Genomic DNA, 27470 nt, shown 5'->3' with positions numbered 1-27470 from the left:
ACTCTGTAGGAATACCTGAGAAACCAGCCCTGTGGCTGATGGGGATGGAGGTGCCTGTCCTGGGCAAATAGGAAGAGTTGGGGAGCCTTTCCTCATTTTTCTTTTCATATTTTTAGATTCTTGAATCATATGCATTATTATAACCGCCATAAAATTTTCAAAAAATGTGGCTGCTCTAAAATGTCCCTTCATGAGTCTTTTCTGATGGCTTTGGCTTATTCTCTTGTCACTTTGGAGGAATTATTTCTGGTTTGTAATTCTTCAGTCTTCCTCTCAGAGAACTTCTACCATTGCTAATGTTATTGGTGAAATCTGGTACCATTTTCTTACATTTGTTCTCCTTTTCCCTATCCAAAGGCTCTGTACATTCATGGCCACGTTAGATGATACTTAGGCAGTTCATTTAGATAAGAGGATAATTATTTGCCTTAATATTTGAATTCTTAGCTTAATACATCTTAGTTAACTGCAGTAAAGTAATTAAGTGGAGCCCTTTGACTTTGTTATAATAAAAAATATACATAAAGTCTAAGAGAACTTTAGATTGTGACATAGGTGGAGCATTGGCAGGACGTTTGTGTGGTGGGAGGGAGGGGTGCTATCTGTGGCTACTTACAGCACTGTTTCCAAAAGTAGTGGAACTGGGACTAGTAGATGGACCTTCCAGTAATCACCTCCCAGGGCAGCTTCAGAAAGAGCCCTGGGCATCTGGTGTGTACCCCAGTGGGGCAGTGGCCTGCAGTAGTGGCTGACCTGCGAGGACAGGTCGATCTTGCATGTTCAGAAAAAGAAGTTTTGACTAAAATGCAGATGACCTCAACTCAAGTAAGATATTTCTTTTTTTTTCCTTTTTAGTGTCTCCAACATGGAATAGGTACTCTCTGTCCTTCTTTAATGCTGTTGTTCGAAAATCTCAAATTTTGTAGTTTCAGTTAGTACCTGTCCATCTTCATTTTTTAGGCAAGATAAGTCCTTGTCAGACTTCGAAGGAAAACAAATGACTTTAAATGTCATCTTTCTAAACATTCTAATTTTTAATGCCCTTGTGTTAATTCCTTAAATCCTGGGTTTGTAATGAGCATTTTGCCTAATTCAGAGTCGACACTGGAGAGTGAATTGGTGGTAGGACAGCACAGACCACTGTGGTTTCAAACTCTCGGCAGGTACATCTCCATTCATGGACGCATTAACAGCCAATGGAACAACCAACATACAGACATCTGTTACAGGAGTGACAGCCGGGAAAAGGAAATTTATTGACGACAGAAGAGACCAGCCTTTTGACAAGCGTTTGCGTTTCAGTGTGAGGCAAACAGAGAGTGCCTACAGATACAGAGATATTGTCGTCAGGAAACAGGATGGCTTCACCCACATCTTGTTATCCACAAAGTCGTCGGAGAATAACTCTCTGAATCCAGAGGTGAGAGACACTCCTTGGGCTGGTTTGTGCGGCCACTTCTCCACGCTCGCATCTTCCGGGGCCTGCTTTGCTTATTGCCACTCCTTGTGCTCTCTCTAGTTTCCCTCTGGGCCATCTCCTGATGCCCTCCAGAATGTAGGGAGCAGAGGGGAAGTTGGGCACTTTGTCCCTCATCACTTCTGACCATGGTGAAGTCAGGACAGCAAGCGTGTGTACGTCCCCACTCTCCAGGTGGTGGCTGTGCCTCTGTCCTCATTCACCTCCCAGGCCGGGAGCTCTTCATCTAGGGGACACGGGGGATCAGGGAGCCCACAGCCTCCCTGAAGTCACATGGAAGTGTGTGTGCACGCTTTGCTTTCGCGTTCATCAGTCTTAAAGGGTTCTTTGTTCAGACAGAATTTAAAAGCCCTGAGTCCCAGTCCCTTCAGAATGTTTGTCATCATTCCTGCTCTTAAAATATTCTTCAGCATTGTAGCAGAACCTGCCACTGCAGGATTTGGTTGCTGAGCTCTCAAGGACTGAGGGGGACTGGTGGTTGCAAAGATTTGAAGACTATAAAGTATCTAAAACTGGGAGTATTGGAACTTGCCCCCTATACTGTACCAAAATGTTAAGTTCTAGTATTTGTGTGTTTTCTACTGTGAGCAGCTAAGTCAAGTTTTTTCAAATAAGGAAACCAAAGTATAGAAAAGTCTGTGCGTCTGGCAAGGGTCACGTAACAAACCAGTTCAAAGCTGGTCCTTGGTACATTTTTAGACGGCAGAGTCCCTTTGTTGGTTATTTTAAAATGCTGCTTAGAGATTGTTTTAAATGATTTTGTGCCCTTCTAAAATTGCCCTCCATGCTAACATGCTTGTACTTAGTAATGCACTTATGCAGCAAACTATTTAGGCTGCTGCCCCAAGTGTGGTAGGCTGTTTTTTCTTTAGTTTTGTTTTTTTAAACAAATTTTAAAAAGAAAACAGAAGTAATTTCTTTTAGCTGGTTTGAATATGCCACCTGCTGTCCAAACTGGAGAAATGCCCAAATCTACTGAGAGTCTCAGTGACTCTAGAAATATTAAGGTAGCATAGATTCACATCTCCTTCTAATTATGCTCTGTTTATAATTAGCTATCTAGCTATATTTATACTGTCCTCAGCATCCCAGTCTCTGGTTACAGAAAATAAGAAATTTGAAAATTAATTAAAATCATGGTACGTGTAGGGAAGGAACTCTTATCAGGCTATGAATGCCTTTTTCATAGATCCAGATTATCCAGTAATAAAATGCTTTTATGATTCTGTACCCAAAATGCTCTTTGTCACTTTAACATCTGGTGACTTTCAGGTAATGAAGGAAATCCAGAGTGCTCTGACCACCGCAGCGGCTGACGACAGCAAGCTGGTTCTGCTCAGCGCAGTTGGCAGTGTTTTTTGTTGCGGTCTTGACTTTATTTATTTCATACGTCGTTTAACAGATGACAGAAAACGAGAAAGCACTAAAATGGCGGAAGCCATAAGGTATGTACAAATGGTGTGTTTTAAGTGTTGGTTTGGGTGTTTTATATTTGGTGTCTCGATCCTGTTAGAACATGCCCAGACAAGCCTAGAGAATAACATGTACCTCTTCCACTGAGAGACACTAGTAGCAAAATTAATTAAATCGTGTCTTTTCTATGGACCTGGCATACATTACTACTTGCCTTGGGCAAAAAACTGACTTCAAGGCTGGTTTAAACCCAGCAAGTGTTCAAGGAATGCTCTCGTGGTAGAGTGTGTAATAACGCATAGCCAGTCAGCCTCCATTATTTGTGCTATGAGCGTGTTCTGTCCTCAACCCTTAAATAAAGATGTATTCTCTTCCAAATAATGACTGCCATTTGCTTGACTCTAAAATAAATCGTCTAGGCTTTATGACAAGCTAGTTCCATAACATTATATGGAAAGATTTTTTTAGTACAAGCAGTGCACATTCTTGTTCAAGTTCATCCTAGGTTATAACTAGATAGCAAATTAGGTAATATGGAATAAAAATTAGAAGTTCACCTTTTCTCTCACTACTGCCAAGGAATCTGCTGTTCATTTACATGGTTTCCCCAACCTTTTCCTAAACATTTTGGCCTTTATTTTTAGTTTTGTCTTTTTTTTTTTTTTTTTTTTTTGAATTTTTTTTCTTATTATGTTGCCTGGTCTGGAGTGCAGTGGATGTTCACAGGCACAGTCATGGCACCCACATTGCAGGCTCAAACTTATGGGCTCAAGACTGACAAGTAAAAAGTGTACACTTGTGTACAACACGGTGTTTTGAAATACATACACATTGTAGCGTGTCGAAATCAGGTTTATTAACATATTACCTCACATATTATTTTCTTTGTGGTGAGAACATTTAAAATCTATTTTCTTAGCAGTTTTTGAGTTTATAATGCATTGTTCTTAACCGTAGTCACCATGATATACAACAGATGTCTTGATCTAAACATTTTCAAATGCCTATTTCATATACACACAAATAATACAGATTTATGGTTAGTTCTAGTAAATGAATAATTTGCTTTATCACTTTGCAACTTGCTTTTTTCATGTAACAGTATAATTTTGAGAAATTTCGGTTTCCTTGGTTCTTGGATTTTCCACAGGTATATAATAGTATAAAAACCTTTCCCTAGAACCACCTAACTCTGCCATAAGCATATCCCATCATTTACCAAGCTAATCAGTATATTGTATAGTTAAACCATGTCTCATTTTTCAGAGATGAATTTTATTTAAAGTGAATGAATCCCAAGTACCAACCAGAGACTATTGTACCTCACTACCACCTTCCTAAGTGACCCCCCAAAACCCTTTGTGTTCGCCCTTTTAGTTAAAGAAGGATGAAAAAGAGAAGGCATACTTACAAAATGGCAGTGAAGTAGTCCAAAACACCCCTGGGAGTGTTGGACTTCTTTTGATTGCTACTGGGCTCCTGCTGGCTAAGAACCCAGCACTGCCTTGGGGCACTGGGCTTTATGGTTCCCTAAGCCATTCTAGAGGTGCCTGGCAGGATTGGTGGAAGCGCTTGTTTCTTTTTGGTGAGTCTGGGTTGGGCCTCTCTCTTGACAGCTTATCCCACAGAGGCTCCAGGGGACATTGCCCGGGCAGCCTGTCAGAGGAGTCCTAGAGCACATACCTGGGCTTTTTATAACATATTTGATCATTTTCATTGTTAATATATTTTCTTATATACACATGTTTTTAAGAGGTTCTGAACGTTACTATTTTTTAGGCAATATTTGGGGTTTTTCCAGAAGTAGTTTGAAATTTTATAATCTGATCTTAAGTACTATTTCTAGTCTCTGAAAATAATTTCAAATATGTGGTCCCCTAGATGGGACCCCATCTTGTTACTTGATTGAACTATCTGATGGATGTGCATATTTCCTTGCCAGATTGTCAGCACCTCTAAGACAGCTGGTAGACACTCTTCAGTATTAGGCCATCCATGCAGGATGAATCACGTGAATTTAATTTTTGTGTCTTAAATACAAACCATTATGCCTCATGTGATCACTTTGTATTTTTCCCATGAGATCACACTGAATCTACGCATGATACTATGCTTTGGGTATCTGCTGTCTCTGCTGTAATAAGAACATGGGATTTGTCAGCCCTGCCTTCTAAGGCTCGGTTCCATGTTTTCCTGTAGACAGTGCCCTGAGCCCCCACATAAGTCTTGTCGGTGCCTCACCCTAGCGCACCTCACTTTTTCTTTCAATATTGGATTACCCTGGATAGTGGATCCACCTTGTGGTGTTGGGATTAGTAAAGGCAGAGGAGGGAGAGAAAAGATGCTGAAGTATAGATCTCATTTGTTGAAGGTTCAAGTAACTTTAAAAGTTTATTTTCATCAGCTCCCCACTCCCCACAAAAAGCTGACTTGATATTCTAGTAAAGAGCCAAATCCTGCTTTAGGGAAACCTGTTTGTTTCTTCTTTATATAACTATATTCTTGTCAATGTGAATTTTTCTCAATATACTCTGGCAGGATCAGAAAAATAATTAGTTACACCAGATTCACTTAACCTTTCCTCTTACTCATTTGCATTTAAATTAATTTTTATATGGATAAAATTGCCTTATGCACAAAATCTCTTCCTATGTATATTTTTTGTTTTTCTTGTGTCTTGAATTCCTTAAAACTTTGAAGCAAAAGGATTTCATTGCAGAAAGTTTCCAAAAGAAAAGTGGGGAAAAGATGATGATGGTAAACATTAGGTTGTCAGGTATCTAGAGCAGCTAATTTGTGATCAGGATTGGTGATGATAACCAGTTTGCATATTAATTGTAATGAAAATATTTAGCACATTAGTGATTAAAAACAATTTGTATGAATCAGTTTACACCATTAAGTTTTGAAGTCTACAGGGACCAGTAGCTGCCACTTGATGTCTGAAGGACAAGAAACCTCCTGTCCCCCAGAAGCAGGTGTCTTCTCCCCAAAAGTAGGACCAGAGACGAGTGGCATCCCAGAGCCTGGCCTCTGGCAAATGAAGGGAGCAGTCATCTGACTAAAGGCAGCCAACTGGCTACTCAAATGTCAGATCCTTGTTACTTCACTTTCCCCAAATAGTTCCAAAAGATGGTCATCTTATGTGAGTTTCTAACTATTTGATGACAGTGAATTAGTAAACATTCTTCTAAGGGAGAATTTTGTTTAATTATAATTTTAAACTAGTTTAAAATTTGTGGCAAATACCACTTTACTTTGCTGCCATACCCAGCACAGATTTGAACTCAGTTCACAAATGATTCCCAGGAAACAAATTCAAATGCATTATCTGCATTGTACATATTTCAATGTTCATGTATTTTGATTTTAAGTTTAAAAATTACTTTCTCTTGAAATCCAGCAAAAGGAGGGCCCGAGGCTCGGTACATTGGGGCACCAGCCATTCACCAAAGCTGGCAGGTTTGAACCCGGCCCAGGCCTGCTAAACAACAATGACAACTGCAACAAAAAAAAATAGCCAGGCGTTGTGGTGGGCGCCTGTAGTCCTAGCTACTTGGGAGGCTGAGGCAAGAGAATCACTTAACCCCAAGAGTTTGAGGTTGCTATGAGCTGTGACGCCATAGCACTCTACTGAGGGCGACAAAGTGAGACTGTCTCAAAAAAAAAAAAAAAAAGGCAGGGCCTAAAGGCAGTTCCTGCCTCCCCACCTCTGACAGCTTGTGGCTTAATTCGCAGTTACCCCAGTTAAGTCTCTGTGGCCCTGGGAAGTTTCTATAAGATGGCAAAGCATTTCTTTGAAGGTTTTTTTCTGTTATGTTTTTTAAAACAAAACACATTTCTGTGCAGCTGTGTTCATTTTTGGCATCTCAGGGTTCACCTTTCAAAGTGACAAGTTCCTGTCTTAAAAAGGGAGGTGGTCTTTGCTCCAGAGTATGCTGATTCATTCATACCCTTCCCAGAGAGAATGTGGTTTCAGGGGAAGTCTTTGGCGTTATCAATCTAGGCAAAATCAATTTCAGTTCCAAAAAATTTCTCCGGCCTGTTGACATCTAAGTTTTAATTTTTTTTCAGTTAATTGTAGAAGCTGTTTTTTTCTTCTCTTTTATATAATACAAACATAATGGAAGAGGGGCAATGCTGTATGACGTAATTAATCCCTTTTACTGTTTTTCTATAGCATTATTATTGCCCTGATTTTGATCAGCCTTTTCCTGTTAATCTGTCATCCTGGTCCAGGGTTTCCAAATATCAAGCCTGAAGCAATCTCTCCTTTGCCCCTGTTCACAGGAGGCAGGTGAGAACCAGAGAGATGTATTAAGGGAACATCTGCTCCATATTGTGGAGACAGTTGAGCTTTGCCTTTGCCATCAGTAACTGAGCCTAGGAAATATACTTCCACTTTGTGTCATTGACCCCAGATCCTCCAAAGGCAGCACAAGGGAAGCTTCATGTCGTCTGCCTCTTTGTACCATTAAACCTCACTGTAATCTTTCTCACAATGCCTCAGACTCTGTCATTTAGAAAGACAGTGTAGCTCATATATTTGAATAAATTAATTCTTGCTTAATTCAGAGATCCTGCAAACCTTGGAGGCCTTGTCTAGCCAGGCTGAGGACAGCCTAGCTGGCTTGAGAGCTGCTACACTGTTGGCCCCTGTCCTCCCTACTGTTCACATGTGCACACACACCTTCCCTCCTCCCCAGCCTGCCCCCTCCCAGGAAATCTTGGCCTCATCCTGTCAGTATCAAGAGAACTGAGATGCTGAGTCCTGGTTTTCAGAGAAGAACTGAACAGGTAGCTCTGGTTATTAAACTGCTGAGTGGTCGAACATCTAAATTGTTATTCTCAGTACTAAAGATGAGGATCAGGTTTAGAACCCAGCAAGTGGAAATCTCTATCCTGTAATTTTGATCTAGAACTCAGACAGCCTTAAAGGAATTTACCTTGTGTTTATTGTGGTGTGTTCATCTTTTTCTTCACATAAAGTCATAAAAACAAGCAAAGCAACTTCTGAACATAAAATCAGCTTCCAGTGTGGGGGAGAAGATGCACATTCCCAGTGTGATATGGTGCGAGCCTACCCTAAATTGAAAAGCAGCTTATGCTTTTCCAGCTTGAATCCTAAAACAAATCCAAAGATAGCATAGGCTGCTTTAATAAAACCTGACATCCTCCCCAAAGGCTGCCCCAGTCCTCTTCTGGCTGTCCTCTGAGCTCCTGCTGCTGGTGGACAGGCAGGTGCCAGCCTGAGAGAGTCTTGTCTCTGTACCCCCAGGCCATTATCTACTTCCACATAAACTCAGCAAGAGACTATTGTTACAAATATTCAACAGGCTGTCTGAAACCACAGACAAGGCCAAATCCCAGGATTTTTGATCCCTGATTCCAGATGCCTGTGCTGAGTTTTCCCTGGGACAGCCTCTTGATTGGTTATTTAAAGCCCAGAATGTTTATTGGGCTCCTCTTCAAGGGAAGGCAGGTAGAGAAGCAAGGTGTGTTGGTCACAGAACCCAAGAGCCACCTGCAAATGCAAGAGCAGCCTGTGGCCCGCGTGTTACCACAGTGTAGCCATCTCCCGTGTGGGGTCCCAGCTATGACCAAGCCTTTAGAACTCAACAGTAAGGAAGCCCAGTGTCCACAACTGCTGCATGAAGACCTTAAACAAATCTCAACTTCTAATGATTTCAGTAGAGTTTACATCTTGGTAAATTGAATTCCACAGTAGACTTTTCCTTTGCTCAAATATGCAATGTTTTGAGTAATTCCCCATTTATTTTTCATTTTAGAAACTTCGTGAATACTTTCATTCAGTTTAAGAAGCCCATTATTGTAGCAGTAAATGGCCCGGCCATTGGACTAGGAGCATCCATATTGCCTCTTTGTGATGTGGTTTGGGCTAACGAAAAGGCTTGGTTTCAAACACCCTATACTACCTTCGGACAGAGTCCAGATGGCTGTTCTACCGTTATGTTTCCCAAGATTATGGGAGGAGCATCTGTGAGTACCTTTTAAAAAAAAAAAAAAATTCTAGAAATTGAAGAAATCTAGTTTGGTTATTGTTTTTCTAAAGATATTCAACGTGTCATTCTGTGGGGACTTTCCATCTTGTAATTTGGATTTTGGTTCGTAGAACATTACTGACATTCTTTCGCATCATTCCCTGGCGAAGGACTTCATTCACTAAGGAGCCTACAGCTTTCTGTAATTAACACTGATGTCCAGTGTTAGTGACTACCCAGTTTGTAATCCAAAAAACAGAGGTTGTACTTGTAAAAGAAAACAATTTTAAGAAGGAACAAAGTTGCATAGGGTTTTAACTATGGTAGTTTATGTCTGTATTGTAGCTTGTGGTTCATCAAGCAGTTACGCGCATCTCATCCCTTAGCCCTTAAAGTAGGACAGGAGGTGGTGTCTGGTCATGTTCTCCAGAGCAAACCCTGAGATGAGTTTGGCACAGAGGTAAATTATCAGAGGGTCAGCACCTACGGCAGGCCAGGGAGGAAGCAGGACTAGACCGAGGCAAAGGTCAACAGAGCTTCAGCCACCCCATAAGGAGCTCTGAAGCACTAGGGTGGCTGTTCCTTTCACATCCCTTGTCCTTGGGTGTGTGATGCACAGAGAGTGTTGTGTCCAGGAACACAGGCTGCTCTGTGCAGCTGAAGGGGTCCCTGGAGGAGCTAGCAGCAGGTGCAGCACAACTCCACGCAGCATAAGCCACCCCTGGGCCCCTCGGATCTACCCCTTCACGCAAATGTGGGGGCAGCTCCTCCAGATCCAGGAGCTTTCTTCCAGGGGGGGACTTAGAGGAGAGACATTAGACAATCAGAATTGTTCCAGTTAAGAAGCACCAGCATGGTAAAATTAATGGGTTAATGATGAGACAACGGCTATTTGCATCCTCATAATCTGCAGTGGGGAAGCCTAGCAGGCACCACCTTCTTGAGTGTCAGAGTACGCCAGAAATAAGACCCGTCGCCCCAGTACAACCATGAGGCACTGAGGTTGACATGGCATTCAGAATGGTGCAGGGCTCCTGCTAAATGGGCATCACCTCAGCCTCATCCTGAGAAAATGTCAGGTAAGCGCAGACTGTGGGACAGTCTGCCTTCTAAGCAGTGCTCCAAAGTGTCACAGTTGGAGAAGACCTGGAACAACTGTGGGACCATCACAGCCTGGAGGAGACCAAGGGGACCGGACAGCTCAAGCAGCTTAGGTTCTGGGTGGTTATGGGCTAGAGAAAGCTGGCAGAGTTCACATTGGGGTCACAGTTAAGCTATAATAAGATGTTATCAGTGTAACGTGTTAACCTAGGGAAAGCTTGGTGGAGGGTTTAACTCTCTATACTACTTTTGTCATATTTACATACATGGCAGCTGAAAATAGAAAGTCTCAAAAAGAAATGTAAAAGAGGAGGAGGAAGGGCAACAGACCAGACGGCGGCCCCTCCGCCACACTTAGTCTCAGAGCCTCCCCTCTTCCCTCTCGCCCGTGGCTCCCACCTCTGCTGGCCTCAGTGGCTACCCTCGTGTTATAATGCTTGTCCTGAGGGTTCTGAGACTGGTCACCAGTCCTGCTGAGGCCAAAGTCGCTGCACCTGTCCACTACTGCTGGAGCTGGGCAAAGGAGGACCAAGAGGCACCTACTTCCACCTGGTTTCCCAGGCCCACGTGGCCTTCCCGTTGGGGCACCTCATAAAAGTCTTCAGGGTACTGCGTATACTACAAATAGGAAGGTGATGCCCATTCCACGGAGCACACCTCCACACTGGTGCTTCTCGGGCCACGCCAACTCTCCACCAGGCTGTCACAGGACCCGATGGTCCTGAGCCCCCTTCCACATGTTCTTCGCTGTGAGGATGGTCTTCTGGTCAGGCGCAGCCCCTCATGGCACCCCGTGCCAGAGGACTAGACCCTCCATAGCCTCAGAGAGTGAGGCTGAGGACTATTAGGCAAAACAGGTGAGCCCAGACCCAGAGGAAGTGTCTGTACCTGTTGGAACAGTCAACTTGACACTGAGTGCTAACAAGAGGGTCTCGGGAACGAAGCCCCATGCTGGCAGCTCAGCTGGACTTTCAGTGATGACAGTGGCCACATCAGCCTTGATGGCATTGCAGTCTTTGCTTCTGACCTATGTTCCTCGCAATGCAAGCTACTTGGTTCATTTGTCCCTTCTGCTGGCATGAGTGGCCATCAGCCAGACGTCCAGCATCACCTGTCTCACATAGTTGTTCAGTTCTCCTTCCGTGGGGGAGGCTCTCTGGTGGACAGAGTGCCTGATAAGGCAATTTCTGCACGTTTCCCACAGACACCCATCTCAGACCTCTTTGTCCCCAGTCCTCCAGGCCCCTGACCAGCCCTCCAGGCCACCTACCACTGCCAGGGCACAGTGTTTTTGGAAACTGATCCTCTTCCTCTACATCAGGTAGATGACCAGGTGCCTCCTGCTGGCACTGGCCTGTCAGCTTCACCCAGCTGGGCCCCCACTTTTCTCCATGCTTCTAGGAGCTGTCCCAGGAAGAAAGTGACACCACGTGCTGGGGAACCTGCCAGAGAGTTAAATCAGTATCTCAGGAAAGCTCATAAATCAGTGAACCCTCCTGTCCAGCTCTGTGGTTTGATCCCAGATCAGGTGCTTTTACAGTTCAGGCCCACAGGGCTTCTTGCAACTCCCACCTGCACATTCTGGCTGGATGTGTAGCTCCTTTGGAGAAGGAGGCAAGTTACAGGTCTGATGCTGGGAGAAGGGACAAGGAAGCAGTATTATCTTGCAGAGAGAAACTTTGCTGGTCTTTAAGGGGGCAGTACTTACTTTTAGTAGGGATGGGTGGGCCGTTTTGTTCGGCTCAGAGGAGCTGGGAGAGGCTGGGCTTCACAGCTTGAGCATTCATCCAGAGGTTCCCATACCGAACTTTAGGCTGCCCTGCTCCTCCCGCCATTGCAGCCTCACAGACTTCTCAAGATGGATGATTAAGCTTGTCCACAGCTTGACTGGTAAGCCCTGGGCGGGGGCTCAGCTTTCTCTGCTTTCTTGCTGCCCCTCTGCTTGCTTCACTGGGGACAACAAGTTCCCGCTCTGTCACCTGTGAGAGTGCTAGCTCATGGGCAGCCACCTGTCCTGGGTACCGTGGGGGCTTCACCTGGCCATGAGGTGGGGAGCCGCACAGCTCCAAAATCCCCTCCTTCCCTCTTTCTCTTCATTCCCACAAGGTGGTTTTTCTGGAAGCTGAGGTAGATTCGGGGAAGTAGGACCAGGTTTGTTAGGTGTCAGCATCCTTGGAAGGGCAAAGAATAAGCAGGATTGGGCAAAGGGTGACAGGACCCGTGGGGGCTCTGGAGCCTGTGTGGCCTCCCAACAGTTTGGTACCCCTCTACACCCGGCATGGGACACAACAGCCCTGGGAAAGGCCTGTCTGTGGGGAGCCCTTGAGGTGCAAGGCTGGCCAGGGCTCTGAATGGCACATCTGTGGTACTCTCTATTTTACAGATGGCGCAGAGACATGGGGGGACACGTCCAAGTCTTTTATGCTTTTCACTGTGCTGCACACACTTGACACTATCTGATTCCCACAGTAAAGAGTCATTATCAGTGAAATTAATTTGAGTGAAAGCTATAAACTAGATTGTTTCTCCCCCATTCTGTTGCCTGTCCTGGCGGTAAAAACTCCACCATCATCGGTGGTGTCATGGGAGGCATGTTCTGAGTTACTTCCTCAGAGGAGATTGGAGCCTGGGGGTTCTGTCCTCTCCCATTGTATGCACTACCTAGTGATGGGCAGATCTGGGGAAAGTAGTAAACAAACTTGACCTTCATGCACATTTTGAAAGTGAACCCTTAAGGCCAGCTGCTGATCAGGGGTGGAGGTCGCATGTTCAGGGAGCTCCGTGAAGGCCTAAAGTCACAGAAGGACCATGGTCTGTTGTGTTTCTCATTACTAGGCAGGTCCTGGCAGGTCTTTAGTGCCTGTTTCCCCTTGGACTCTTAATACTGCCATAGGAGCAGCTGTCCTTGAAACGGTCCTGGGGCAGTTTCCATCCACCCTGAGGCGTGCCTGGACACGTTTTTGTTTGTTACAACTGAGGAGATGCCTGTTGGCAGAGGCCAGGTGCTGCACCCCAGAGCAGTTGGCCCAGACTGCGTCTCTGCACAGGTGAGAAACTCTGCTCTGCAGGGAGGGCAAAGAGCTTACTCTTCATGCAATGTAAATCCTACACGTTCTGCAGAGTTCTGACAAGAGCTCTGTACAGAAAGTGAACAAACAACATTGTTATTTATTGTGACATCTCTTGTCAGAGTGGCTATGGGAATGTTTTCCTTTGCTGAGCTTTTGGTGTATTTGAGCTTTCGGCAGGCTGAAGCAAGACTGGAACAAGTGTAGTTTCCCCACTTGGTGTGTATAAAACTGCCAGATGGATAAGCTAAGAGGATTGTGTTACCAGGATAAAAAGAACATGCAGGTGAAACAAGTGGTACAGGCCCTCCTTCCCTCATGGTATGTGCTGCGCCACACTGCCGGCTATGTAAGTGACCTAGCGGTCTCTGTGCTCTGTGCAGTTCCACTCTCGTGGTGCCCAGTACACACACACAGAGTGCCTGCTATGTGCCAGACGCCATGCAAAGTCGCGGGGACAGCTTAAGGACCACTACTGTGAACCTGTAGGCTCAGGAAGTGTTTGAGGCACTGTGATTGACACCCAAAGGAACTTCAGCTGGTGAGCACAGAGGATGGCATAGTCTGGCACCTTGCATTTCTGGGGAGCCTCTTTGGGTGCAGGGCTGGAGAAGCACCCAGTGAATGGCCAGTTCCTTACCCTGAGTTCACCCATGAGAGCTGCCTCCCAGGGAGTTTAGAGACTGTCCGAAGGGGGTAAATGGCAAAGTCTACACCATGGCTGCTCCCATAAGGAAACCATACCAGTTTCCTCACCACACCTCTTACTATAATCTTTCTGAGCAAACTAAAAAACATCTCTATTTTACTTTGCTCTGGTATTTCTTGATTGCCCAAATGGTTACACAATAACTTTTTAAGACCAGCACAGTAGCTCACACCTGTAATCCTAACACTCTAGAGGCCAAGGCAGGTGGATTGCTTGTGCTCAGGAGTTCAAGACCAGCCTGACCAAGAGCAAGACCTCATCTCTACTAAAAATAGAAACACTGGTTGGGCATTGTGGTGCACACCTATGGTCCCAGCTACACAGGAGGCTGAGGCAAGAGGATCTCTTGAGCCCAAGAGTTTGAGGTTGCTGTGAGGTGTGATACCATGGGATTCTACCAAGGGCGACAAAGTGAGACTGTCTTAAAAACAAACAAACAAACAAACAAACAAAAAAAAAAACATAACTTTTTAAAAAAATAGTTGTGTAGTTTTGCCCACATCAGATGTTGTAGACTGTCCACAGTTAGTCCCTGTGCAGTCCGCCATCTCCGGACAAAATGGCGGCTGATAAAGTTCTTAATGACCACATTGTTGTGAACCCATTATTTCCATACATCTTCGAAAGCTCTTGGACTACTGAAAACTGCATGTATGAGAGCGTGCTCACTCAGACTGAGTATACTTAATCCTGCTAATCCTACCAAGGGAATTTTTTTCTTGGGTGTTTTGTTTTGGTGACCATGGTTTAGATCAGTTCTCTGCCTGTGTGTATGTGAAAAAGCATTAATGACCATGAATCAGTCTTGTGCTTCATACCTTGGACGAGGCAGGAATGCCGTTAGTTGTCCTGCACATCCAACCCTCTGACAGAGAGAAAACTGAAAGTAGGGAAGGACAGACTAGCAACAAGCCAGGGCAGAGCCAGCGAGCTTCTGAGGAGGCTCCTGACTAGACAGAAGAGCTGTTCCTGATCAGCTGGTGTTGGCCTGTGAGGATCAAAAAAGGGGAGTGAAAGGGAGCCAGGGAAGAGAGCAGTGGTGGGCTGTGTGTTGACTTTAGTTGGCAGAAAGTAACATTCCAAGAAGTGATAGGACACAGGCTGGAGAAGAAGGCGCTGGCTCTTCAAGGCTCAGCCATCCAGGTGGGGCACTGGGGCAGGGAGGTCATTTGCATCTGCTGCCCAAGCTAAGGCCTTGTGGGTCAGGTCAGTCTTGAGAACGTACTTCCTGCTTTATGACTTTGGTTGTGGTGGTGTCATTGCATCAAAACCTCTGTTCTGTCATCCTCTCTCACTACCCGTGAATCTGTCTACCTTAGAGGAACTACCTTAACAGCTAACAGGTTATCCGTTGTTTATTTGTGGACCTTCTTTTCACTGAGAAGGGGCTCAGTCCAAAGGTTTGGTAGAACATCTCTAAGTTCTTAAAATACTCATGACTTTGTCTAAGACTTAGCACAAATAACAGACTCCATGTTGGGAGACAGTTAAGAACCTTGCCAGCTTTTCTTGTGAGGGGTCCGTTCCCAGCCCTATTTTCCAGTCTCTCCCTATGTTGGAAGGGCAGTGAATCAGCCAAAAGTTTGCTTTGCCAACTCTTTTTCTGTGCTGTTCCAAACTGAGCTTCTCTCCCACCATAAATGCTGTCAACATGTCGAGCATGTCAATGGGAACTGTGCAGGCACTGTCAGCTGACAGTTGTATTAAGTCCGGGGTGTTTTCTTAAGATTTTGCCTCTTTTAGAAGAGGGAGTCACTAGACCAGGTGCAGTGGCTCACACCTGTAATGCTACCACTCTGGGAGGCCAAGGTGGCAGATCCCTTGAGCTCAGAAGTTTGAGACCAGCCTGAGCAAAAGTGAAACCCCCATCTCTAAAAATAGCTGAGCATTGTGGAGTGCACCTGTAGTCCCAGCTATGTGGGAGGCTGAGGCAAGAGGATCTCTTGAGGACCTCCAAGAGTTAGAGATTGCTGTGAGCTATGACACCACGGCACCCTTCCAGGGCAACAAAAACTCTGTCTCAAAAAAAATAAGGAAGTGAGCTCCCAAAAGTGTGTTCTACCCAAGCCCCCAATGCTAGAAGTCAAGTCTTCTTTAAGACCATAAGGGTTAGGAACGTTAACTAGGCAAGGTGCACTCCAGACTCCAGACGGGAGAAGTGGGCACAGCCGGCTAGAGCGGAAGTTCCTTGTCAGACGCGGGTCCCCTTCTCCCCTTATCTCGGCATCTATGAGCCTGTCATGTAAATGATGTCAAATCCATACACATGTGTATGAGACCTTCAAAGTGAACTAGAATCCAGGACAAAGTTAAAATCAATTTCATATATGTGTACTTTTCTTTATTTTTAAGAGACAGAGTCTCACTTTGTTGCCCTCAGTAGAGTGCAGTGGCATCACCACTCACAGCAACCTCCAGCTCTTGGGCTTAGGCGATTCTCTTGCCTCAGCCTCCCAAGTAGCTGGGACTATAGGCCCCTGCCACAGCGCCTGGTATTTTTTTGTTGCAGTTTGGCTGGGGCCAGGTTCAAAGTCACCACCCTCAGTATCATATATATGTACATTTTTTATTTTATTTTATTTTTGCAGTCTTTTATTTTTACTTTTTTTTATTATTATTAAATCATAGCTGTGTACATTAATGCGATCATGGGGCACCATACACTGTTTTATAGATCGTTTGACATATTTTCATCACACTGGTTAACATAGCCTTCCTGGCATTTTCATAGTTATTGTTAAGACATTTATATTCTACATTTACTAAGTTTCACATGTACCCTTGTAAGATGCACCGCAGGTATAATCCCACCCTCCCCCCTCTATCCCCTCCCTCTCCCGTTTTCCCATATTCTTAGGTTATAACTGGGTTATAGCTTTCATATGAAAGTCATAAATTAGTTTCATAGTAGGGCTGAGTACAGATACATTCCTTTTGGAAAGGTGTTTGGAGAACACTTAGAGATCTAAAAATAGATCTGCCATTCAATCCTATAATCCTCTACTAGGTATATACCCAGAAGACCAAAAATCACATTATAACAAAGATATTTGTACCAGAATGTTTATTGCAGCCCAATTCATAATTGCTAAGTCATAGAAAAAGCCCAAGTGCCCATTGATCCACGAATGGATTAATAAATTGAAATATTATGCAGCCTTAAAGAAAGATGGAGACTTTACCTCTTTCATGTTTACATGGATGGAGCTGGGGCATATTCTTCTTAGTAAAGTATCTCAAGAATGGAAGAAAAGTATATGTACATTTTTTAAACAAAAACACTGGCTTTCTCTGTTAAATCATGTGAAGTAATTGATTATAATTACTCTTAAGCTGATTACAGTAATTTTGGACTCATCTGAGTCCTGAGTTTTTTCTTCTTTGAGTATCCCAGTGATGCAGAGTGGCCTCCCAGGTATGTTCTAACAGACACAGTCTCAGCCATGAGGATGTTCTTTCTGAATTTTGACAATAAGTCACTGCTTGTGCCTCCCAAGGATTTTGAAATAGTACTGGGCATGGTTCAGATTCTTATAATTACAATATACCTACCCTGGCTTTTACCTTATTTCCCCAAGGCGTGTTGTGTATTAGATGAGTTTGCACGTGAGAAGGGCAGGAAGGCAGGGGGAGGACAGGAGGTTATGCTGGTAACTCTACAGATGAGCCGCACATAAATCGTCTCTGGCTTAGATTTCTTTGTTCAGTCCCTGTGATTCTGCATTAGGTCATCAAATAAGCCTTTCACATTCTATTTTTAGAAAATCACCAGCCTTGTGTGCTACTTTCCCACCTGCACAGTTGATTGCACCTTGCATGGGGCCTGCTGCTGGTGGCCCTGGAGGGGGTGCACATTGTCCCTGCTGGGGCTGGCATTTTCAAGCACCTATCTGGGGTTCACGTTTTTGAGGGGTGAGTTGTTGGGCTGGGTCTTCTCCCTGCCTCCCCTGGCATTTCACGTCAATCACATCTGCTCTTCTTCCTTGCAGGCAAATGAAATGTTGCTCAGCGGGCGGAAGCTGACTGCACAGGAGGCGTGCGGCAAGGGCCTTGTCTCGCAAGTGTTCTGGCCCGGGACCTTCACCCAGGAAGTCATGGTTCGAATTAAGGAGCTTGCCTCATGTAATCCGATTGTACGTCTGATCAGTTCTGTTACACACTGCTTTTTTTTAAAAATTGAACCTCTTCCTCCAGAGAACTTCCCAATTTGACATTTCTGAGTTTTCCACAATAGTCCTAGCAGAGCCACCTTCACGTAAAACTGTCAGAAGCTGCACTTGATGCCTATGCCCGGCTGCATTGCCTGTCCTCCCTTTTCAGATGCCCGGGAATGGACTTCAGCCTGCAATTTAGTGACTTCAAATATCCTGTTACAAATATCAACAACCACCAACATTGATATAATTCTTTACTATTTCCAGAGCCTTTTCATATAATCACATAATTGAGTCCCCACTCACAGTTCATCCAAGTTTTTGTTCAATAAGTATGATAAATAATAATTTTCTAACAGAAATTCATTTAGCAAATTACAGGGTGAAATGTTTAATATTAGCTGACACAACTGCTATGTAAACTGTTTGAGTCATATGAACAACCGTCATTAAAATTAAATTTTGTTTAGACAATCCCCTTAATGGGCATTCTCAGAGTTTTCATTAGGCAGCAGCAGAGTTGGCATCCAGCTTGGGATCCACACCAGCCTGCAGTAAGAGTGCTGAGGCCAAAACTAGTCTCATGCTGAGGGAGGGTCAGTGTGTACACAGCCCCCGCTCTTTTGAAATAGCTTAACAGCCATTTTAAAGTTGAGAATTTACCTATCAGCTAGCATGAAGCAAAATTAGGCCTGATAGGTATCGTGAAAAAAATGTCTGATAACCTTTTTAACAGATCATTGCTGCTCAAATTTGAGAACTGCCTTCGTAAATTTGGAGGAGAAATGGAGCCAGTGTCTGCAAGCATGCACCTTGCTAACTGCCCGGTTGCTATTCCTCACAGGTGCTGGAAGAATCCAAAGCTCTTGTGCGCTGTAACATGAAGATGGAGCTGGAACAGGCCAATGAGAGGGAGTGTGAAGTACTGAAGAAAATCTGGGGCTCTGCGCAGGGGATGGACTCCATGTTAAAGTACTTGCAGAGGAAGATCGATGAGTTTTGATCGCTGGGCTGCCTGCAGATAACCATGGAATTGGCTCCAAGTTGCCCTAGTTCATCCTCATGGCCTGAAATAAGTTCACCCATCACTCATGCTTGGAAACAGGACTGGAAGCATCCAAGTTATTTATTAATCAAGAAGTTTTTAAGTACTGTAACTTTAAAATAAATAACTACAAAGCTTCTTTGTCCAAATGTCATTGTTTTATACTTATATACACACAAGTATAAAAGTATAACGTGAGCACTAGGCTGCTCTGGGAAGCGCTCGTTTTTGTTTTCTTTGGCTAGTACTGTGCAAAAGACAGCTGTATTTCATTGCTTTTGGATGATGGAAAAGTCTGGAGTAATGTTTGTTTTCCTCATTTTTTTCCTCCTAATATACAGAATCAGAATCTAAAGGGGTATTAGCCAGCCTCACTGTCCCTGCCCAAAATAGAGATAAGGAAAGATCTGAGCAGTTGCCTTTGTCTCCAAGAAGGTAAAAATAACTCAGATGGAAAATTCTAAATCAAAAGTAAAACTTTTCTTTTAGAATACGTATTTCTGATGAAAAATTCACTGACAAGCAGACCCCTAAACCATACCTACATATGCCCAGGATTCATGCTGAGATATCAGTTGATTTCCCCTTTTTAAAATATGTCCAGTTCTTACCCAGTTAACATGAAGAAACCACTGTCTCTAGAAGAAAGCTTGTTTTGCAGTATTAGCGAATCACTGACTAGCTTAAGTATGAATATCTAAGTTATAAGTTAGGCCTAGTGGGTTATAGTTTTTCTGACCCTTTTGAAAAATAACTACGTAAGTGCTTCTTGTTGCTGGGTGAGAAATACTACTTTATATACAGTTTTGGTTTTCTATTTGCAGGTATGATTGATGTATTACACCAAAATAAAGTATTTTTATGTTTATAAAGTGTAATTTTTAGGTTCACTTAGAATATATTTTATTTAATAAGTTAAAATTCTTTTGGCACACTATTAAATGCAGAAACTCCTTTCAAAGAAAAAGGAACTACCTTGTATTTGACATTTAATGTTCTTGGTCTCTACTTTCATGTCTATACAATATACTGAGTACAGTATGGTGTCCAAGAGTGCCCTGTGTGAATAGACATGTGCATTCCTTTCAGGAGTGGGTACTGATTCCAGACTACAGATGCCTATTATTAGTTAGGCTTCTGAGCTTGCAATCATATTGAATGTATGAAGAGCGAAATAAAATCAAAACCTTATTTTTGTACAGTTTTGAAGTTTATACTTAGAACTGACCACCTCCCCGGCCACGTGGAGAGCTGTACAGTGTAAAAATGCCTTTACCTTGGATTGATTGGTACAGTATTTTTGCATCTGTGGGACCTACTTTTTTGTTCACTAGTTTGAACTATATATAAACTGTACAATCTGTAAAGTTTTTATAGAATAAATATTCAGCTGTGAAACTGGTTAAATAAAACTAATAATTTCTTAACACATTTGAAATGTTTCTTCAATTCTTTGTGGTTTCTCATGTTTTCTTTCATCTTTTTTATGAAGTACACGTGTGTAAAACATCTGTACGGTTCATGGCCACCTACATGCCTTTCACCTGGGAGGGACCTGGAATATGACTAATTTTCAGAAAGGGAAAAAACATTAAAGTCATACACAACATATCAATAACAAACGATTAATACAAGTCATATTGGACTTAGGCAATTACAAGAGGTGCTCAAGGTATATACATAATATATAATGCATGGATCTCTTATAATGTGTATACATTTTTAATACCAGCACTCTGTTATTAAACCTTTGATCCAAAGTCACATGGGTAAGTAGTGAGGAATAAGACCAGGCTTCTTCTATCCCAGGTCACTGGCAAAGTGGGTTTCTGGGAACTATACCTTGAAGTCTGTTTTCTAAAATTTACAAAACACCAAACTCAGTAAGTTCTCAAGTTAGGGGGTCTGTTTCCATCACTGGGGACTTTGTTTTCTAGGTCTTGTGGGCCACATCCCCTTTTTCTGAAGCAAACCCTCCATCTTTCAACTGAAGTATCAAGCCTAAGAGGAACATTGGGAACACCAAAGGAGTTTCCACGGCCGTGGCCTGTGTTGGTAAGGATGAAGGGACATGTCTGTGTTGCTGAAAGTCTAAAATTTGTTCACCTTTAGAGAAGAGTTTGACAGTAACTGTTAATGACCCAGCAACTCCTTAAGGATTCATGGTAAGGAATGAGTGGTCATAGGAAAACTGACAATAAGGATACATTTGCAATAAAATTTAACTCAAGAGTGTTCCTAACAGTGAAAAGTAGGAAAGAGCATTCATGTCCTTTATGGCTGTGACACAGTAGAATACACATTTATTAAAAAATGTCTATAAAATCTTAGGTTAAAATGACACATTATTGAACAATTTATGTCAAAAACATACACTTTTAAAAGTTGTAAATGATTGTACAGAAGATATTCTCTAACTCATATAGGTCCTCCCCTTACCTCTTGGGGCTCAGCCCTCAAGGTCACAGGTGGGAGTTAACACTGAGAGCAAAGCCCATAGGCTTCAGACCAGGGCTGCCCCTCCTCAGCCATGACAACAGTGATATTGTCACTGCAGCGTGTACCACGCTCTCTTCTAAATACTTCAAGTACATCAGCTCATTCAATTTTTTTGAGAGGATTCATTTTTCAGAGAATAACATAATACGTAATCACTCTATAAAATAGTGCTCTCAAAAAGGCTGGTAGGTAAGCTGGTAGAGTTTGTGATGACCCCAGCAAAAGTAATGAAGACTCAGACCCGACCTCTGAAGAGCTTTAAGGGAATCCCTGCCCACTATGTGAACATGAGCACAGGCAGACAGGGATCCTGGCTGGGGCTGCTTCCACGGGCCCAGGGCCAACCCCCTAGATTAGCTGCCTCTCTAGTTTAACCACATCTGGGGCTCTGGCCCGCTCGTACACCATTTCTGTCATACCAGTGTGAGTAAGTGTCACAACCTCGCCAAAGAAGAAAAGTGTATGCTACAGGAGAATTGGCACCTACCAAATACTGACACACGTCTTAAAGAGGGGAAGCCCTGGGCACAGGGCTCTACCAGCTGGGTCTGTCTCTACCCTCAGAAGCTTGGTTTCATGTCTTTTCCCCAAATCCGTTCACCAAGACCACCTGCTGGCTCTTTGGTACTGACCTCTCTTATAATTAACTTTCCCTAACCCTACCTGTCCTAGAATGCACTCAGCTTCCTGAGACTTCTGATAGACACATAAACCTTTCGAGGATCAGGCACAGTGGTTCACACCTGTAATACTAGCACTTTGGGAAGCAGAGGCAAGCAGATCTCTTGAGTCCAGAGTTTGAAATTAGCCTGGGCAACATAGCAAGACTCCACTTTAAAAAATTAAAATCAGCTAGTTATAGTGATGTGTACCTATAGCTACTTGGGAGACTGAGGCAAGATCTCTTAAGCCCAGGAGTTGAAGGCTGCTGTGATGTATGATAATGTCACTGCACCCCAGCCTGGGCAGCAGAGGGATACCTTGTCTCAAAAATGAAAAAAAAAAAACAATGGCCAGGAAATACTTGAAGAGATGCTCCATATCATTAATCATTAGGGAAATGCACGTCAAAACCACAGACACCACACCACTGGGATGGCTACAATACAGCTAAAAACAAATATTAACAAATGTTAATGAAAACATAGAAAATTGGAATCCTACATGTCCAATGAAAATGTACATAAATTGATACAGCCACTATAAAAGCCTCTTGGCAGTGCCTCGAAAAGTTAAATGTTCTGAGGATACTTTATACTCATACTATGGCCAAAAATATTGAAGACAAGTAAGTACTCAAACACTTATGCCTGCACGTTCCTAGTGTGGAAACAAATATCCACCAACTGATGAACAGATAAACAAGTAAATGCTACGTCCAATGGAATATGACATGGTGTTTGGCAATAAAAAGAAATGAAGTATTGATACGTGCTACATGTGGATGAACTTTATGCTAAGTAAAAGAAGCAGATATGAAAGGGCACATATTGTATGTTTTCATTTGTAGAAAAGATCCAGAATAAGTAAATTTATAGAAAGAGAAAACAGAATAGTGTTTGCCAGGGACTGAGAGTGAGGTTGGGGGCTGGGGTGAAGAATGACTGCTAACAGGTATAGGTAGGTATTTATTTTAGAGAGATGAAAATGTTTTGGAATTAGATAATGGTAATGTGTGCACACACTTTTGACTATACTAAAAAGCATTGAATTGTACGCTTTAAAATGATTAATTTTATAGTATTTGAATTATGTATGTCAACTTTTTTTTCTTTTGCGATAGAATCTCACTCTGATATCCAGGCTAGAGTGCCATAGTGTCAGCCTAGCTCAGTAACCTCAGACTTCTGCCTCAGCCTCCCACGCAGCTAGGTCTACAAGCAGGCACCACCGAGCCTGGTTAATTTTTCTATTCTTTGTAGAGACCAGATCTTGCTCTTGCTCAGGTTAGTCTCAATCTCCTGCCCTAAAGTGATCTTTTAGCCTCAGCCTCCCAAATTGCTAGGATTACAGACACGAGCCATGACGCCCAGCCATGTCTCAACTTTTAAAAAGGATTCCTTTTGGTACTGACTTGTATATTTAACTTTCCCTAACCCTACCTGTCCTAAAATGCACTCAGCTTCCTGAGATTTCAGATACATCAACCTTTCAAGGGTCGGGCATAGTGGTTTACACCTGTAATACTAACACTTCGGAAAGCTGAGGCAAGATGATCTCTGAGTTCAGAAGTTTGAGACCAGCCTGGGTACCATAGCAAGACCCTTTTTTAAAAATTCCTTTTGTTTTTTTTGTGTTTTTTTGCGGTTTTTGGCCAGGGCTGGGTTTGAACCTGCCACCTCTGGCATATGGGGCCAGCGCCCTACTCCTTTGAGCCACAGGATTCCTTTTTAAAATTTGAGACATGGCTGAGAAATGCACATCAAAACCACAATAAGACACCACACCACTGGGATGGCTGTAATAAATTGAGTTATAACAAATATTAACAAATATTAATATTCCTTTAAAAAGTATACAGGGTGGTGCCTGTGGCTCAAAGGAGTAGGGTGCCGGTCCCATATACTGGAGGTGGCGGGTTCAAACCCAGCCCCAGCCAAAAACTACCAAAAAAAAAAAAAAGGAGTATACATATATTCTAAACCAGGCGTCCTCAAACTGCGGCCTGCGGACCACATGAAGCCATGTGAATTATATTTGTTCCCGTTTTGTTTTTTACTTCAAAATAAGATATGTGCAGTGTGCATAAGAATTTGTTCATAGTTTGGTTTTTTTTAAACTATAGTCCGGCCCTCCAACAGTCTGAGGGATAGTGAATTGGCCCCCTGTTTAAAAAGTTTGAGGATGCCTGTTCTAAACCAGTGATTTTCAACCAGTGTGCCATGAGAGGATCTTAGGTATGCTGTGAACATTTTTAAAGATCATTAATTAGAGTGGTGCCTGTGGCTCAAGGAGTAGGGCACTGGCCCCATATATCAGAGGTAGCGGGTTCAAACCTGGCCCTGGCCAAAAAAAAAAAAAAAGCATTAATTAAAAAGAAGACATTTACAAATGAAGTTCAAAGCACAGTAAGTATATTCTTTTTTTATTTTATTTTTTGATCAACGTAATTTAAGTGTGTGCGGAACTTTTATAGTTCAAGTGTGCCATGAGATAAAAAAGTTTAAAAACACTATGTAAGGAGACCACGGAAAAATATTTAACTGATCCAAAATGCGCAGGAAGGGTATGATAAAAGGAACATAGACTAGCAGAACAAATAATAAACTTATAGGTGATATAGTATATTGTAGCTCAAAATATTAATAAATACATTAATGAAAATGGACTAAATTTTTGTATGAAAGGACAAAGATTTTCAGACTGCCTTCAAAATATGTAGACCTACATGGGTACAGAGGGTGCCCAAAACATGTATACACATTTTAAGAAAGGAGAAAACTGCATTAAAATTGTAATAATATGTATATACCAATACAAAAGATGAATACAAGTCACATTGAGCACCTTTTGTAACTGCAGAAGTCAAATGTCACTTGAGAATTATATTTAACACATTTTCATCACATTAGTTAACATAGCTTTTGTAGCATTTTCTTAGTGTCAAACGATCTATGAACCAAGTGTATGGTGCCCCACAATCATACTAATGTACACAGCTATGGTTTAATAAAAATAAATAAATAAATAAATAAAATAATAAAGGGTCAATCTGCCACTATAAAAAAAAAGAGAATTATATTTAATACATTTTTCTCCTTTCTTAAAATGTGTATACATTTTGGGAGCATCCTCTTTGTATTCATATATGTTGTTCACAAAAAAACACCTCTGAAACTGAAAAGTTGAAAAAGGTGGAAAATATATACTGTACCAATAATAACCAAATGAAAACTGTATAGGCTAATACTATACTAATATCAAAATACCCATTAAAGCAAAAATCATGCTAGGAAAAACTTATTTCACAATGACAAAGACTGAGTTCTGCTGAAAGATACAACAGTTTTCACATTGTGTGTACCTGGTAACTTATCCTCAATAAAAGAAAAAAAACGTGGCCGGCCACTGTGGCTCACACCTGTAATCCCAGCATTCTAGAAGCTGAAACAGGTGCATCGCCTGAGCTCAGGAGTTTAAGACCAGCCTGAGCAAGAGCAAGACCTCATCTCTACTAAAAATAGAAACACTAGCTGGGTGTTATGGCAGACATCTGTAGTCCCAGCTACTCAGGAGGCTGAAGAGGATCTCTTGAGCCCGAGTTTGAGGATGCTGTGAGCTAAGATGCCACTGCCCTCTACCCAGGGTGACAAAATGAGACTGGAAAATAAAAAAGTTGTGACCCCAACATCCTAGTCTTCACATCTTTGTGTGTTCCCTTCCCTTTAGTGGGGGCTAAACCTCCTGACTTGTTTTAACAAATAGAACGTGGCAAAAACTATTATGGTGTTACTTCTGAAATTAGGCTATCAAAGACTGTGACTTCCAACTTGCCCACGCTTCTCTCTCCACCTCCTCTGGATTGCTCACTATGGGGAAAGCTAGCTGTCTCACTGTAAAGTACTCTAAGAAGAGGCCCATGAGCCAAGGGACCGAAGGTGACATCCCATCAGCATCTAGCAAGGAACTGAGGCCCATAGTCCAACAACCCACACAGAGCTCTATCCAGCTGGTGCTCACGGGTATGAGCTTGGAAGATGATCCTTCCCCAGTCAGGTTGTGAGATGACTGCAGCCCAGTCAGCTCCTTACCTGCAGCCTTGGGAGAGACCCCTAGCCACACCAGGATTTTTGTTCTAGAAAAGCCGCTAGGTTTGGGGATAATTCACTACGCAAAAGAAGACAACTAATACACCCACCATGGTCAGTCTCACAGCTCACTTTGGTATTTGGTAAAATATACAGCTAAAGATAGAGATAAAAGTATAAATACAGTCATAGACATTGATACATAATTAATTGGGTCTGAAGACAAAATTTTCATTTCAACATCATGTTACAAGTTGCATAAATAGCCTATTCTCCATATTTAAATTCCTCTTCATCGGCTCGGCGTCCGTAGCATAGTGGTTACAGCGCCAACCACGTACACTGAGGGTGGCGGGTTCAAACCCAGCCTGGGCCAGCCAAGTAACTACAACAAAAAAATACCCAGGCTTTGTGGTAGGTGCCTGTAGTTCCAGCTACTTGGGAGGCTGAGGCAAGAGAAACTCTTAAGCCCAAGAGTTTGAAGTTGCTGTAAGCTGTGATGCTACAGCATCAAGAGCAACATAATGAGACTCTCCAAAAAAAAAAAAATCCCCTTCATGTGGGATTGGATACACAAATGACTTTTGCCCCCACAATGGAATTCTGTGCAAGAATTTAAAAGAAATGATAGTGATGATGATAAATATTTCTTACTCTCTTGGGAATTACAATTAGCTCCAATTTCCAGATGAGAAGATTAAGACTTAGAGAGGTTATATAATTTTCCTAAGGTTGCCCTCAGTAAAAGTTGGAACAGGGATTTCACAGCAACCAAACCAGACACAAGAATAGCATTCTGGAAAAAAATAATAAGAAGAAGAACAGTCTTCTGTTCTTGTCATCCCATGGGCTCTGTAGACCACAGGGTCCTGGTGTTCCATGACCTTTGGGGCTTTCTCATTTCTCTGATCATAAGGAAATGTGATGTTTCTTGCCTCTTTTTTTTTATGTTTATTATCTTATGGCAAGTGTGAAACAAAGTTTATTGAGGAAGAGAAAGATAGTTTTATAAAGTAAGAAAGTCTGCAAAGCAAGATACATTTGCCATAGACAGTGAAGGGGCCTCCATTGCCAGAGCAAACGGTGCAAAGTGGCCCATTTCTTGCCTCTTGGATTTTAGAGGCCATTGTGTAGACATCTTATATGTATGTTATTGTGGGTGGACTTACTAGCCAGACTTTCACTGTCAAGCTCCAAAGTGAAATAATGTTAGATATATTTTTAGATAAATGCCTTTTCATATTCACTCTTGTC

The 27470-nt window shown here is 42.7% G+C and overlaps 1 protein-coding gene across 2 annotated transcripts in view; it reads left to right on the top strand.

Annotated features, from left to right (window-relative positions):
* CDYL (chromodomain Y like) overlaps positions 1-20400 on the top strand; it is a 211348-nt gene extending 190948 nt beyond the window's left edge. Inside the window, exons 3-7 of one of the 2 annotated variants that reach the window (XM_053602681.1) lie at positions 1230-1420; positions 2750-2922; positions 8680-8890; positions 17760-17903; positions 18769-20400. In XM_053602681.1, the coding sequence (XP_053458656.1) occupies positions 1230-1420; positions 2750-2922; positions 8680-8890; positions 17760-17903; positions 18769-18927 (878 nt within the window). In that variant the 3' untranslated portion in view covers positions 18928-20400. Of the gene's footprint in view, positions 1-1163; positions 1421-2749; positions 2923-8679; positions 8891-17759; positions 17904-18768 lie in introns of both variants that reach the window. The other variant, XM_053602680.1, reaches the window with a different exon arrangement.
* The last annotated feature ends 7070 nt before the right edge of the window (positions 20401-27470 follow it).

The sequence above is a fragment of the Nycticebus coucang genome, chromosome 9 (genome assembly GCF_027406575.1).
Source record: "Nycticebus coucang isolate mNycCou1 chromosome 9, mNycCou1.pri, whole genome shotgun sequence".
Classification (NCBI taxonomy): domain Eukaryota; kingdom Metazoa; phylum Chordata; class Mammalia; order Primates; family Lorisidae; genus Nycticebus; species Nycticebus coucang.
The sequence above is the reverse complement of the archived record's forward strand: the minus strand, read 5'-3'. Positions and strand labels throughout refer to the sequence as shown.